Here is a 15,066-nt window from a genome sequence, read left to right on the forward strand (position 1 = left end):
ATAATTTATCCAGTTTTTCTCAGTCTTACCCCCACCCTGATGTCGGCCTCATTCTACAACAGTGGCACCATATAGCATTTGTCCCTTTTTGGGATCCTGGACCTTTTAATGTTCTGCCCAAAGCATCCTTAAGAATTGCAACTCGAGACTTGAATTTGTTCTTCACTTCCTTCAGCTTAAGAAATGCTGTGCATGGCAAACAAACACATGAAGAAATGTTCAAAATCGCTAGCTCTAAGAGAGATGCAAATCAAAACAACTATGAGATATCATCTCACCACAGTAAGAATAGCAAAATTTAACAGAACAGCAAACAAAAAATGTTGGCGAGGTTGTGGAGAAACTGGAGCCCTTATTCACTGTTAGGTGATGTGCCAGTCGTGGTAATGGGTACCCATGGTGAACAGTGTTGACTGGAGCTTCCCAACTAAATCAAGCCTGGAAGCAGGAGCGATATCCACTTCCAAAATGGCTTGCCTCCGGAAACTCTATGTACGAACAGTGCTCAGGCCATTCATTCATAGAGTCGCTATGAGTCCTCTACGACTCTATGGCATCAAACAACAACAACATTCACTGTTAGTGGGAGTGTAAAATGGTGCAACCACTGTGGAAGGCAGTATGGTGCTTTCTCAAAAAGTTGGAAATTAAAAAAAAAAAGTTGGAAATATAAATACCATTTGACCCAGCAATTCCACTACTGGGAATAAACCCTAAAGAAACTATAACTGCCACCCAAGTTTATCACGGCTTTGTTCACAATAGCAAGAGTTGGAAACAACCTAAGTGCTCATTAACAAACAAATGGATAGAGAAGCTGTGGTATGAAATACTACGCTGCATTGAAAAACAAGGAACTCATGAAATATTCAAAATGGGTCACCCTGGAGACATTATGCTGAGTGAAATATCTTAGACACAAAATGACAAATACTGCTGAGTGCCACTGTTGTAAAACAGGACTAACATTGGGGTTGGGGGAAAACTGAGAAAGACGGGATAAATTATGTAAACTGCGTTGAAACAGATAAGAGAGAGAACTGTTTAAAGGGGATATATGATTAGGTATTATTGTTGTGACAGGATTCCAGAACAAAGGCTGCAGTGGAGTAGATTTGGGCGGAGGGATTGTATAACAATGAGAGAATTTTACTTTTCAAAGAGAAGAAGGAACTGGAGGGGAGGGGTGGGCAGGGAGAAAAGTGCAACAGTGAATGAATGGAAATCCAAAATATCTAAATTTTTATAAAAATTAATAAACACACACACACACACAACCCCGAGAAATGTTGAGCGAGTTCAGCCCCTTTGATTTTCTGACTCCAGATCTTTGCACATTTCATTGTAAAACTTTACTTTGTCTTCCCATGCTGCCCTTTGGAATCTTCTGTTCAACTCCTTAATATCTTGATTTTTTTCCCTTTGCTTTGGCTTCTAGGCACTCTAGCGCAATATTCAGAGTCCCTTCTGACATTCATTTTGGTCTTTTCTTTCTCCTCTGCCTTTATAATAACCTTTTGCATTCTTCCTGGATGATGTTCTTGATATCATTTTACAGCTTATTTGGTCTTTTTTCATTAGTGTTCAAAGCTTGAGATGGTTTTGAAATTCAGATGGGATAGACTCAAGGTCAAATTTTGGTTCCCATGGATTTGATTTAATTTTCCTCAGCTTTGGCTTAAACTTGCATATGAGTAGTTGGCTGCCTGTTCCACGATCAGCACCTGGCCTAGTTTTCACGGTTTATATTGAGCTTCTCCGGTGATTCTTTCCACGGATGTAATCGATCTGATTCCTGTGCATACTATCAGGTGAAATCTAGGTGGATAGCCTGCATTTATGTTTCTTATAAAACATATTTGCAATAAGTCATTGATTGTGCAAAATTCTAACATTCTGTCTCCAGCTTCTTACCTGTCACCTAGTCCCTGTTTTCCAACTACTGATCCCTCTTCTCTGTTCCCAGTTGATGTCTTTAATTGTGGTGTTGCAGAAGAGCACTGAATATGCCATGGACTGCTGAAAGAACAGATGTGTCTTGGAGAAGGTGCCGCCAGAGTGCTCCTTAGAGGCAAGGATGGCAAAGCTTTATCTCACATATTTTGGCCTATGCTTTGGAAAGGAACATCATGCTTGGAAAGGTGGAGGGTCAGCAAAAAAAGAGGAAGAGCCTCAATAGGATGGATTGACAGAGTAACTGGAGCAGTGGGCTCGAGTGTGTCGGATATGATGAGATTGGCACAGGATAGGACAGGGTTCAGATATGTTGTTCATATGGTTGCTTGATGGCACATAACGACAGGAATACATTTTTGTGTACTGAGTCTTCAAAATCTTTGTGTTTTATAATTAGAACACACATGTCAACATTTTAACAGTTAAGATGAAACACAGAAGTTATCTTTAACGGGAAAACATTTCACACTAGTTTAGTTTGTAATTTTAAATGTAAGTTAATTAGAATTAAATTGCATAAAGATAAACCAACTTAAGTATGTGGTGGCTGCCGTACCAAATGGTGCAGCTGTGGGTTTTACACAGCCCCTTTCCCAGGTGTGTTTAAACTGATGCCCCGCCCCTCTCCATCCCAAGAGCTTCTGCAGCTTGCTCCTGTGCCCCTTGCTTGCAGCTCTCCCTAGAAGTGGCCTTGAGGAGCCCAGGCTTGACTCTTGGCTGCATGGCTCACTGCCATTTTCTCTGCCTTTGCAGTAAGCCCTATCACTGTGTCCTTGTGAAAAGTGCAGACCCCCTGAAGTGATTCTCTGACAGAGAGGGTCGCCTCTATTTCTGTTCTCCCTCAGAGGCATTGTGAACTTGACTTCTGGTCTTCCTTCCCCAGAAGTTCCTGGGGATGTTGAGCTCTGTGCTGAGCTCTGGCCTCCCCCTTCAGGAAGGGCCTCTGCTGCAGGACCAAGCAGAGATGTCATGTGGGCCCTTGGGGCCTGGGAGTAGTTCTCTGGACCCTAACACCAGACACCGTCAGTGCAGGGACTCTTTACCTGTTCATTCACCTACTGCCTTATCCCAGAAAGACACACAGCATAGCCTGAAAAATATGCTTAGTACTTGTGTACTTTCTGAGGGAATGAAGACTGACTCTCGAGATGCTATCCAGTTTATCCCCTCTCTTCCTTCCCAGCCTTCTTTCCCATCTCTCTTGCCCTAGCTTCCTGGATCCTTGTTGGTGTTTTTTTTTGTTTTTGGTTTTGTTTTTTAAAGATACTTTCTCCTCCTCTCTTGGCCATTTATCCAGATCCAGGGCAGCCTTTCAGCTCTAGTCCCTCCCACCAGTGAAGCTTTCCCCAGTTCTCCCCACTGGGGTCTTTTTTTCCCTCCTTGTACTCCTTCTCTGTCCATTACATGCATGGTTTTTTACACATCCTCACTTGTATGAGATTCTTTGTTTGAGGGTCACTTGATCTTTGCCAGGTTCCCTTTCCCCTCTGCCTATGTCACCACATTCCAGACAGACCGTGAGTGCCTCTGCTTGGGGAACTGTGCTGGGTGCTTGCTGTGTGGACACATGTGATGATTCACATGGAAACCTCACAACAAGCATATCCTGAAATAATGAAGAAGGTGAGACTCAGTGTGCCTGAGCAAGACCAGCCCAGACGCACACAGCCCATATCTTCGTTTCCTACCGCATTGTGACTGAAATACAAGTGGACAGCTTTAATGGACAGAGATCTGTTTTCTCCTTGCTAAGAAGGCTAGGAGTCAGAATTCAGGGCACCAAATTTAGGGAAACAGAGCTTTGTTAGCACAGTTGTTAAAATGCTCAGCTGCGAACCAGAAGGTTGGCAGTTCAAACCTACCAGCTGCTCCACAGGAACAAAGTGTGGCAGTCTGTTTCCCTAACAGTGTATAGCTTTGGAAACCTTGAGAGACAAGTGTGCCCCCTGGGAGGCTGTGAATCAGTCCCTGTGAACAGAGTCAGTGTTCAGAGTAGATTACAGTTTGACTTATTTTTAAAAATAATTGAATATTTAAGTCTCAGCTGCCAATTTAGCATTTTCCCCCAACTCAGGGAGTAGAAACTTTGACAGGCTTCACAATTTTTTCTTTAGGTGCTGCTTTTGTGGGAGCCTTGGGAGCAGCTATTGCTGTCTTTTTAGGTGCTTGTTTAGCCTTTTTTGCTTCCTTGGCAGTCTTGATAACCTGTTCTTATTGAGCCTTTGCAACTTCAGGAATTTGATTCTTCTTGGCCGCTATATCAGCAAGAGATGCACCAGTGATGGTCCTGGGATTTGACTTTCTGCTTTGCTCTAGAGGAAGGAAGGAGCTGTGGTGGCATAGGCTATGGAGACTGCTAACTCAAAGGTGGTATCTCTCTGGCAGTTCAAATTCCCCAGGGCTCTGAGGGAGAAAGATGGCCTCTCTCCTTCTGTGAGATTAAGGAATCCTGAAAACTTGCTGAACAGTCAGCTCTAAGTCGATTTCACTTGACATCAATGGGTGGGTTTTGGTTTTTTTCCTGGAGGAAGGCTCTCTCTTTTGGCTTTGTGGAGACACCCTTGTCTCTTTTAGCCTCTGTAGTCCTGATGTTTCTAGATTCCTTGGCAGATTTTACATAGCACCCTGGCTCCTTATGACTCAGAGGTGATTAGGTTTAGGACATGTTCTACACTGACAGGGCCTCATTAACATGACAAAGAAAACCCTGTTCACAAATAGGATTGCATCCACAGGTGTGTTGTAACTTGCTCCTGACTCAGTGACCATATAGCACAGGGAACTAACTGCTCGCTGGGATTTCCTAGGCTGTGATCTGTGAAAGCAGATCCCAGGGCTGCTCATCATGGAGTCACCGATGAGTTCAAACCGCCTACGTTTTGATTAGCAGCCAGATGCCTTAACCCTTGTGCTACCAGGGCTCCAGCCACAGGATGGATGTAGAGGTTAGGATTCTAACACATTTTTATAAGTGGGTGGAAATTTCATGAATTTTTGAATTTTTATGAATTCAGTCCCTAGAGGGTTCAGCCAGTAAAAGGTGCAGTTGGGATTTGAACCCAGGCAGCCTGGCTCTTCCCATGCACAGTTACACAGTCCTCTCATGAACTTGAGGACAAAGTCTGTTTCCTCCATTCTGTACTCTCTGCCTCACCCTTGGGCCAGTGGGCAAGGAGCCCCCGGGGAGTCTATAAGGACATGGGTAGTCCTGGCTTGAGTTCAGTCTGCTGGAGCACCCTGGTTTCTGCTTTCTCCCACACAGGGTGTCACCGAGGGCTATAATGGCACCATCTTTGCTTATGGCCAGACGGGCAGCGGGAAGTCCTTCACCATGCAGGGCCTGCCGGAACCTCCCTCCCAGAGGGGCATCATCCCGAGGGCCTTCGAGCACATTTTTGAAAGTGTCCAGGTAATGGGCCTCCAGGAGGGAAGGGCCAGGGCGGTGCGCAAGGCCTCTGGGCTCCTGAGATGTTGTCGTGAATGGTCCCCAGGGCACCTGCAGCAGGGACCTGAGAGGGAATCAGAGCCCAGGCTGGGCTTGGTGTCGATCAGCAGAGGGAGGCTCCAATTTCTGAAAAGGCGATGGGAGAAAAACTTAAAATGGAGAAAACTACCAGCACCATGGTTTTCCCCTTCCACTACTGGATTTTAACATTTCCTAACTGCACATAGATAGTCTGAGATGTGGTCATAAGCAATAATAATTTATCTTTATTGACCAAGCCTTTTGACAAAGGTAGAACTCTTTGTGTCATGATCTTATTGGCCCCCTTGCTGACACAGGAGGTCACTCTTAACCCCATTTCTGAGGTAGAGAAGGGAGGTTCCAAACCCTTATGGACTGAGTCAAGACTAAGCTTTGAACATAGTCCCAGTGTCCACACTGCAGGTAAGACCTGCTTTTTTCTTTTTGAGATTTTATTGTAAGTTTATAAAGAACTTGGATTTCTCTTCCCCCCGCCACCAGTTCACTTTTTTCTTAGGAAAAAAGTTCTTTCCTTGTTAGACAGTACCCCTACCACCACCACTTAACTATGCAGCTCTTATTCTGGACTCTTGTCATGCCAATAATACCTAATCATATATTCCTTTTATACAGTTCTCTCCCTCATATGTTTCAATGCCATGCACATTATTTATCCCCTTTTTTCTTAGTTACCTGCAACCCCTGTCAGTCCTATTTTCTAACAGTGGTGTTGCACAGTATTTGTTATATGTACACCCATGTTTATTGCTACTTTATTCACAATAGCACAGAGTTGGAAACAACCCAACTGCCCATCAACAAATAAATAGATAGAGAAGACCTGCTTTGGTGACCATTCATGCCCATGGGGAATGCTGAGCACAGATAGAGTGGGGGCAGCAGATGCTAGTCACTTTCTGAGGACAGTATACCATTGTGATAAGCCCAAGGCAGAGTGTAGAGGCTGAGAGGGCTTCCAAGGATGAGCCCCAGGCTAGTGCTTAGTCCAGGCCTTCCTTATGGCCTCAGTTCCTCCTCTTACATAGCAGGGAGGTCCTTCTCTTCTTTCTGTGAGGTCAGCAAGAAAGCAGTAGACAAGTACTTCGCAGTATGAAAATCATGCAATTTTGAGAAGCCTGAGGATCTGTTTGGAGAGGAGAACTTGTGGGACAGGCAGACAGATGGGCAGGTGGAGGGAGATGCTTTTTGACCTCTATCTTCTATCCTCCAGTGATTGTCTACCTTTGGGACCCCAGGTCACTGGCTGCCAAGGTCTCAAGGGTAACCTGTCCCCTCCTTGCAGTGTGCAGAGAATACCAAGTTCCTGGTCCGGGCCTCCTACCTGGAGATCTACAATGAAGATGTCCGTGACCTGCTGGGGGCAGACACCAAGCAGAAGCTGGAGGTGAGCCCAGTGTGGGCAGGTGGGGACTGGTAGGGAGGGTGGCCTTAAGTGCTCCTTCCTCAGAAATCCACAAGAAATGTACCGAGGGCAGGGGTGCTGGCTGAGACTAGTGTGGACACCTTTGAGCTGGAAATGTAGAAGATCTTCCAAGTATTGGAGGATTGTGCATGAGCTTCTTTGGCTATGAATTGAACCTAGGTCTCTGCATGGTAGGCAAGAATTCTACCACTGAGCCACAGATGCCCCTGATAGAACCTTCAGTGTCTTTGTCTGCTTCACCCTGCTCTGAAATGAAGTTCTTTCATTCCAAGTCTAGCTTTTCAGGAGACTGAGGATAATTTACAGAAAGCATGTAAAGCTGCTTGGGGCTGGGTTAGGGGCCTCCTCTCAGCTCCCACCACTGCTGGGCAGCCAGACCTCACCTGGGGCAGTATGAGTTCTGCCTGGAGGAGTTTTTTTAATCTAAGATTTCATTTTTTATAGAAGGCCTTCACGGGAGCTCTGGTGGCCTACTGGCAAGAAGCTGTACTGCAATCCCAGAGGTACACTGCTCGAATCCACCAGATGCTCTGCCGGAGAAGGAGGGACAGTTTCCTCCTGTACCAGTCAGATCTGATTTGACGGTACATGCACAAAAAATAATAAAATAACATTTTTTAAAAAAAGGACTTCACATCTCAAAAAATGATTTTGAAAAAGCTAAAAGATGGCAGTGATTGCTGCTCATTGAATACTTGTACATCCTGCCTGTTTTCAGCACTATCACATTCCACTTTTTTTTTGTTTTCTTCATAAATCTTATTTATTTATATCCCATATCATTAAAAACACATGAATCTATTTTTGTCTTCCTATAAGAAATCAGAACAATTTAAATTTTCCAGCATGTCATTGTAAGGTGCTTTTGAGTTGCCTACAAACCCCGGGCTCATCCTCCTGACATGCTCACAACCTGTGTCACCCGTTAGCCCACCGTGACAGCCAGTGTGTCAGTCCTTCTCACTGAGGAGCTTCCTCCTGACCGATGCTCTGCTTTAGCCCATTCCGTTTTCACAGTAACCCTGTGAGGGAAAGGATGGTTGTTGTTGATCAGAGCCATTGTGTCAATTACAACTCATAATGATCCTGTAAGCCACAAGTCGGAACAGATCCTGTGCTGTCCCGTCCTTACTATCTCTGATATGCTCACGCTTACTGTGTAAATCCATCTTATCCTCTGTCTCACGGAGAAGGCATGAGATTTTAGATCTCTTGCCCAAGATCTGCACAACAGGAAGGAATCAAATCTGAGTGTAAACTCAGGTGTGTCTGCCTTCAAAATCCTGAATCCTAAGCACCCCACATCCCTGCTGCCAATGGCTCAGACTCTGAGACCTTATCCCCTTTTGAAAGGAATCAGTCATACAGTCTCTCAGGGCCTCAGGGTTGAGACTCATAAGGAGACTCTGGTGAGAACTGAAAGAAGGTGATGTGAGTGAAAGGGCTCTGCAGAGTTAGATGTTCCTGTGTGGACTACTGCTGCACATTATCAGGATTCAGAGGACATGACAGAGTGGTGGCCAAGTGGGGCCCTCAGGAGCTGGGATCAAGGACTGAAAACTTAGGGTTGGCTCCACTGTTTACTGAGTGTCCTCCCCACTTCATAAACTGTTCTCAGCCTCCTGAAAGGCTAGGTGCAGAATCAGAGAGTTCCTCGCTGTGGCAGGATGAAGCTGAGGCAGATGCTGTGAAGGCTCTAACAAGGGCAGTGGGGGTTCAGTGGTGAGGGGCAGGAGTCCCCAGTCCCAAGTTTGATTCCTGTCCAGTGCTCCTCCTGTACTCCCGCCACCCGTCCATCTGCCATTAGAGGCTTGCTTGTTGCTCTGATGTTGAATAGGCTTGGTGATATCCTTTAGAAAAACCAGTCATGAAGACCCTGTCGATCACAGTGATCTGATCCCCAACCCATGACAGAGAGGGTGCAGGACCATGAAGCACTTTATTTTGTTGACATTTAGCAACAACGTGGAGATAGGAGGTTCTGGACACTGAGTCTTTGGGGAGCCCAACAAGGTCACGCGACCTGACAGAATCACATAGCATGTTGGTGACAGGATTGGAGTCCAGTCCAGATCTTTTGTCTTCATCTTAACGAGAGGCCCAGATTCTGTCTTCTATTTAAGGTGCTTTAAATGCTGGGTTGGTTGAATCTGGTCTGTGCTGGTCCAAGGAGGAGAGAGGCCAGTATAGAGATATTGACCCAGATGTGTGGCCTAGAGCAGATGGCTGCCTCCTGAGCTCTATTGCTTCCTTTCTAACCACACAATCAGGAGACCCCTATCGACCCACAGCTAGCAGGGTCAAGCTTCTGAGTAAGGAGGAACATCATTCTTGTAATGAACATCATTTCCCAAAGCGGGATGGAGAGCCTGCTTTACAGCTAAGGAGAGAAGGCTTGGAAGATGCTTTTCCTTAGGCTACTTGGCTAGGAAGCCACAGAGACAGGATTGGCCACTTTCTTTGACCCTAGCTGCAGAGTTCTGTCCACGTATCTGTGGACAGCCAGGAGGATGTAGGACAGAGTTGGAGAGGCAGGCACCTGCTCCTCACTGACCTCTGGAAGTGAATGGACATTGGAATCACCTGTTTCCCACCTGCCCCTCACACTTGGCCTTCGTAGACTGTTCCCCTGCTTGGCTCCAAGCCTCCCACCAGCCTGCAGATCCCCATATCCCCTGTGTGCATTTAGGGTTGTGAGTTCCTTTGTTATGGGGAGCCACCCATGGCTAGTCTGAACAGATCAGGACTCCAGGAATGGCCATCTTCAACATCTCCTGTGTACTAGTTCATATTGTAGACAAATTCTTTAAAACTGAAGCCAGAAAGCCTTTATAGAGCTTCTTAGTCAAACACTCGCTGATACAGATAAGAAAACTTATGACAAGAGAAGAAGGGACTTGGCTAAGGTCATGCAGCAAATTACAAGCAGTAGGAGTGGAATCCACTTCCATAGGATCTTGCCTTCGGAAACCCTATGAACCTGGAGAGAGGATGAAAGGCACCCAAGCGTCGAGGACTCTCCTTCATAGGGTCGCTATGAGTTGCCTGCGACTTGATGGCATTTAACAACAAACAACAACAGGGTTGGTATGAGAGTTTCAGGGACCTCAGTGGTCAGGATTTTTTTTTTCTTTCTTCTGAATCAGCAGTAGAGGGAAACTCTGGAACAATACCACGCATTTGTCAGCTTGCTGTACTCAGATAGTTTGCATGTTACTGTTACACCGGGAGCTATGCCATTGGTATTTCAGACATCAACAGGGTCACCCACAGTGGACAGGTTCCAGTGGAGCCTTCAGACAGAGATATACCAGGAAGAAAGGCTTGGCAGTCTATTTCTGAAAATAACCTTATGAGTCACAACTGTATTGTACATCTTGTCCTGGGAGATGAGCCCATGGATTGAAGGCCTTCACTGTGAAGATGGTACACGACCTGGCAGTGTTTCATGTTTCTGTGTGTAAGCTGTGAATCCCAGTCAACCTGACAGCAGCTTAACGACAACAGGGGCTTCTGGATGAGGGAGGGATAGTTACTGGCTGATTCACTTGGTCCACAAAGACTTAATAGGAAAGTGTGGGTGGTAGGCTCCAGGCCTCCTGCTGCACCAGATGTGCAATGAACATTCATTCTCCCTTTGGTTTCCATCCAGACCCAAATCCTGGCTGCTGGGGACCTCCCCCCCAAACTCCATCTCAAATGCAGCCATTTTGCCCTTTGTGTGAAGAAAGCTCCAGCCTCCCACCTGGAGTCTTTTAGCTGGCTTCTGTATCTCAGAGCTGGTGCAGCTGACTCACAGCTCAGCCCCCAAACGGGGGAGTAAGGAAGGGAAGAAGGCACAGGAGCCCTTCCAGGCGGCAGCCCTCACTGGCCAGCTTGGAAACATCTGCCCACCTGACCCAAGTGCAGTATATTGGTCCCTGGGGCAGTCGGAGTCCTTTCTCTTCCTCCTCCTCTCCTTGACACCTGGGTCCTAGAAAGGCCTTAGTGGCCCACACTCTTGAGGGGCCACTAGTATTTGGCCTGACCAGGTCACCCAGCCTCAGGCTTGGTGGTCTGTCAGTGCCAGAAGTGTCCCATGAGCCACCCTGTGGGTGCAGTAAGATTTAACATGCTGGCTTTAAGGGCATGTGCAGATGGATTTTGTGGGAGGCACTCCACCCCCAAAGAGCTGTGGGCCTGGTTGAGTCAGAAGCTTGATCAGCCTCAGAGGGAATGACCTGTTCAGCTCCCATCTTTTTTCTGGATCTCTATCCTCATATGAGCAGTGAAGTACAAGTACTAGCCTCTGAGGACCTTTCTGGCTGTCACATTCGGTGACTTTGGGATCAGTTGTCAAGGAGTTTATCATCCTGGGAGGTCAGCTTTCTGAAGGAATCAGGTCCCAGGGGTGTCCTGTGATGTGCTTGAGGAGAATGTGGTAGCATCTGAACAGCCTGGCTTTCTCTGGTGATGTGACTTTGGGCATGTCATTTCCACTCTGAGTTGGTTTCCTCATCTGCAAAGTACGCATAGAGTCAGTATAGTGTTTGACAGGGATGCTGTGAAGAGGAATCAGATATAGGTTGAAAAGTGCTTCACAGTCGGTCCATTTATCTTTGTAATTAGATCAACTTGGCTCCACGGTCAACACTCTTGGCACCAGCAGCCAGGAAATTAAAAGATGTATTGCAGTGGGAAAGCCTGCTATTAGGGACCTCTTCGAAGTACTGAGGAGCAATGATGTCACTTTGGAGACTAAGGTGCACCTAATATAGGCCATGATCTTTGCAATCACTTGCTATGCATCAGAGAGTTGGAAAATGACTAACGAGGATAGGAGGAGAATTGATGCCTTTGAACTGTGGTGTTGGAGAAGAGTATTGAATATACCATGGACTGCTAAGAGAACGAACAGTTTTGCCCTGGAAAGGATTAAACCAAGCTGCTCCTTGGAGGCAAAGATTCTGAAGCTTCGTCTGACATACTTTGGACATGTTGCAAGGAGGGCCCAATCCTTGGAGAAGGATGTCATACTTGGGAGGGTGGAGGGAGAGTCCAGGAGAGGAAGACCCTCTATGAGGTGGATTAATGCCACTGCATTAGTGGGGTAATGGGGGTAGGTGTGTCGGAGACAGTGAGATTGGCACAGCATAGGGCAGGGTTTAGGGCTGTTGTACATAGGGTCGCTATGAGTTGCAGACGACTTGATGGCACATAACAACAACAATAGGCCAGCCAGAGAGTTAGTTTGGGAAACATCAAGGCCTAAGTGTCACACACCCCTGCACCCACAAACCACCAATATTTTGTAGTGGATGTGGGGCTATTAGGGATCTCTCCCTTGGGTTCTCCTCACCCAATAAAGGGACAGAGTGCCAGCAGCTGCCCCCACATGGTGACATCTTCTGGCTTCTGACTGCCACGGGCATCATGCCTGCCCCATTCTGGCTGCATCCCTGCTGGTTGCTATGGTGACCAGGGCCTGGCTGCACAGTCAAAGTGAATGGTTACCTAGGAATGTGGCGGCTGGTGGCCTTCACTCTAGTCACAGAGATGGGATGGGTGTGTGCGCAGGGGACCCACTGTGTGCATCAGTTGGGGAGCCTGCCTCACTCATGATGGGGGATGGATGCAAGTCTAACTGGTCTGAAAAATAGGATCAATTCAGGAGATACCCCCCCTGAAGGGACAGACTGCATCCGGTGCCCATTTTAAGTTCCTGAGATTACTCAGCCCCTCTTTATGACCTGCCTGCCCCACACACCCTCTTACGGGTCTGGTGGAAGTTTTATTAGGTTCATTCTCTTAATCTTCCTAATGTTAGGTATTGAGTCTGCATGTCACTGTAGGATGCCCCAGCCTTTCCTTGACCCCATCCGTTCAACAAACAGTGTCACTGCCTCTAGAATCTTCTGCTTCTTATGATCCCATTGCTGCCCAGCCAGTAGCTGTGTGACCTTAAGCAAGTCGTCTACCTTTTCTGTGCCTTGGTGGCTGGCTTACCTGTTTAGTACAGTTCACTCTTGAGCTGTTTGCAGTCCTGCTGGTGGGCTCTGGCTTTCCCTGCACTAAACACATCAACAGAAAGGGCAAGCTTGTGCTTGTCTTCTGACTACCACAGAGGTCCAACACCCCAGGACCCCCCACACTTTAAAAGCAAAGCATCTGAGCCTCTGTAAATGACCAGCACAGGCCCACAGGGCATTTGGAAGAGGAACGGCTTTTGTCTTAATCCACTTGGCTCTTGCCAGAGTGGTTCTGTTTCCTCTTGCACTTGAAAAATAATGCATTTCACAGCTCTGTGTCAGCAACAAAACAGCTTGGCCGCCTAGAGAGTGAGCAGAGAGCCATCAGGTAAATTAATTTACTCACTGCTGTTGCACTGAGACTTGGAGACCTGGCTGAGCCTGAGCCAGTTGGAGTTCTGGGCAGCAAATGGCCACTTACCCAGGTGTCCTCGCCCTGAGGTCTGGGAACATTCCTGTTGCTATGGAGCTATGACAGCAGAGAGCAGGGTCTGTGCTGACAGGGTGAAGGAGACAGCACTCAGAGCCCTCTGGAGTCTATGAGGTTGCTACTAGGCAGCTGGGGCTCCCAGACTGAAAACCACCTTCATTTGTAATACTCTTTAACAACATGGGCCACAGCTGGCTTTCTTTGAGCATTTAAGATGTGCCAGGGAGCTCTGGGGCCTAGTGGGTAGGGAGTTAACCTAAAGGCAATTGGTTTGAATCTACCAGCTGCCTTGAGGGGGAAAACAATCTATTCCCATGCAAGTTACACCTCTGAAAACACCCTGAAGGATCAACTATCACTCATTTCTGGCTCCTTTGGCACAGTGCCAGGTATTGTGTGTGCTTTACCCTACTGACTTTACCAAATCCCTATGAGATTAGTATTTCATTCCCATTTTTACAGATGTGAAAAACTGAGACTCAGGTTAAATCACTGGCCTAAGATAACACAAAAAGTAGGAGGTGAAGGAGTGGATTTGAGTCTTTCCCTGCTTGTAGCAAACCCCTCCTCTTATTACTGGGTGTTGGAATTCTCAGCCTACATTGCAGAAGGGGGATGGGACCTCACTGGGCCTTCACCTCTGGTTCCCTGGACGTCCCTGCTCCTCCTGCCTTGAGACGCGAGAAGCCTGCCTCTCACCCACTTCTGCGTGGTCCCTCCCGCCCACAGCTGAAGGAGCACCCAGAGAAGGGCGTGTATGTGAAGGGGCTGTCCATGCACACAGTGCACAGCGTGGCCCAGTGTGAGCGCATCATGGAGACGGGCTGGAAGAACCGCTCAGTTGGCTACACCCTGATGAACAAGGACTCCTCCCGCTCACACTCCATCTTCACCATCAGCATTGAGATCTATGCTGTGGGTACGTGGGGTTTGTTGCGAATGGAGGGTGGGTCCAACATCCAGAGCCAGGGTTCCGATACCTCCCGGCCCAGACTCTGCACCTCTGGGAGCCTCAGGAACCCCTTGTGAAACTGGGGAGAGCTGCTCTGGCCTGGAGGAAACCTAGCGTCCTTCCAAGACTAGGATCAGTGTGCCAGGGATAACAGCAACAATGACAGTAAAAATATTGTAAGAGTAATGTGGCTGGCCTTAGGAGCTCCTACTGTGTGCTGAACACTTGGATACACATGATTCCATGTAGTTCCTACGGCAGCATGTGCTAGCTTCCAGGGGCTGCCAAAAGAACTATTACAATCTTAGTGCCTTAAAACAACAGAAATCTTGTTTTCTTGCAGTGCTGGAGGTCAGCAGTCCAGAATCAAGGTCCTGGCTGGGTTCATTCTTTCAACTCTGAAGAGTCCGCTCTGTGCCCCTCTCATGAGGCTGCAGGCGACTCTTGACGTTCCTTGGCTTGTAGCTGCGTCAGCTGTATCTCTGCCTCTGTCATCTGTGGCCTTCTTTTTCTAGGTCTGCCTTTTCTCTATAAGGATACTTGTCAGAGCTGAGATTCAGGTCCAGAGTGTATCTATCAACCAGGCTTTTTCACTTCTCTTTCTGGATAATTTGTGTAATCTTCTGTTATTTCACTCTTTTTATTTTTCCTGGATGTTTAGTAGCCCACCTTGATATAAAAGTTCTTGTATGGAGATCCTTACCTTAATTATAGCTGCCAAGGCCCTTATTTCAAATAAGATCATATTCTAAATTCCTGGTGGACACTGTTAATCCCATTGCAATCCCTGTGGGGTGGAAACTAATTTTA

The 15,066-nt window shown here is 47.1% G+C and overlaps 1 protein-coding gene across 1 annotated transcript in view; it reads left to right on the forward strand.

The window, feature by feature from the left end:
• The window catches only part of KIF17 (kinesin family member 17), a 74,290-nt gene that overhangs the window by 11,617 nt on the left and 47,607 nt on the right, over positions 1-15,066 (forward strand). The window contains exons 2-4 of the mRNA XM_006883672.1: positions 5,219-5,365; positions 6,726-6,827; positions 14,034-14,223. Of these exons, the coding sequence (XP_006883734.1) occupies positions 5,219-5,365; positions 6,726-6,827; positions 14,034-14,223 (439 nt within the window). The remainder of the gene's footprint in view (positions 1-5,218; positions 5,366-6,725; positions 6,828-14,033; positions 14,224-15,066) is intronic.

Source organism: Elephantulus edwardii, unplaced genomic scaffold (assembly GCF_000299155.1).
Source record: "Elephantulus edwardii isolate Elephantulus edwardi_28Jun2011 unplaced genomic scaffold, EleEdw1.0 scaffold00028, whole genome shotgun sequence".
NCBI lineage: Eukaryota > Metazoa > Chordata > Mammalia > Macroscelidea > Macroscelididae > Elephantulus > Elephantulus edwardii.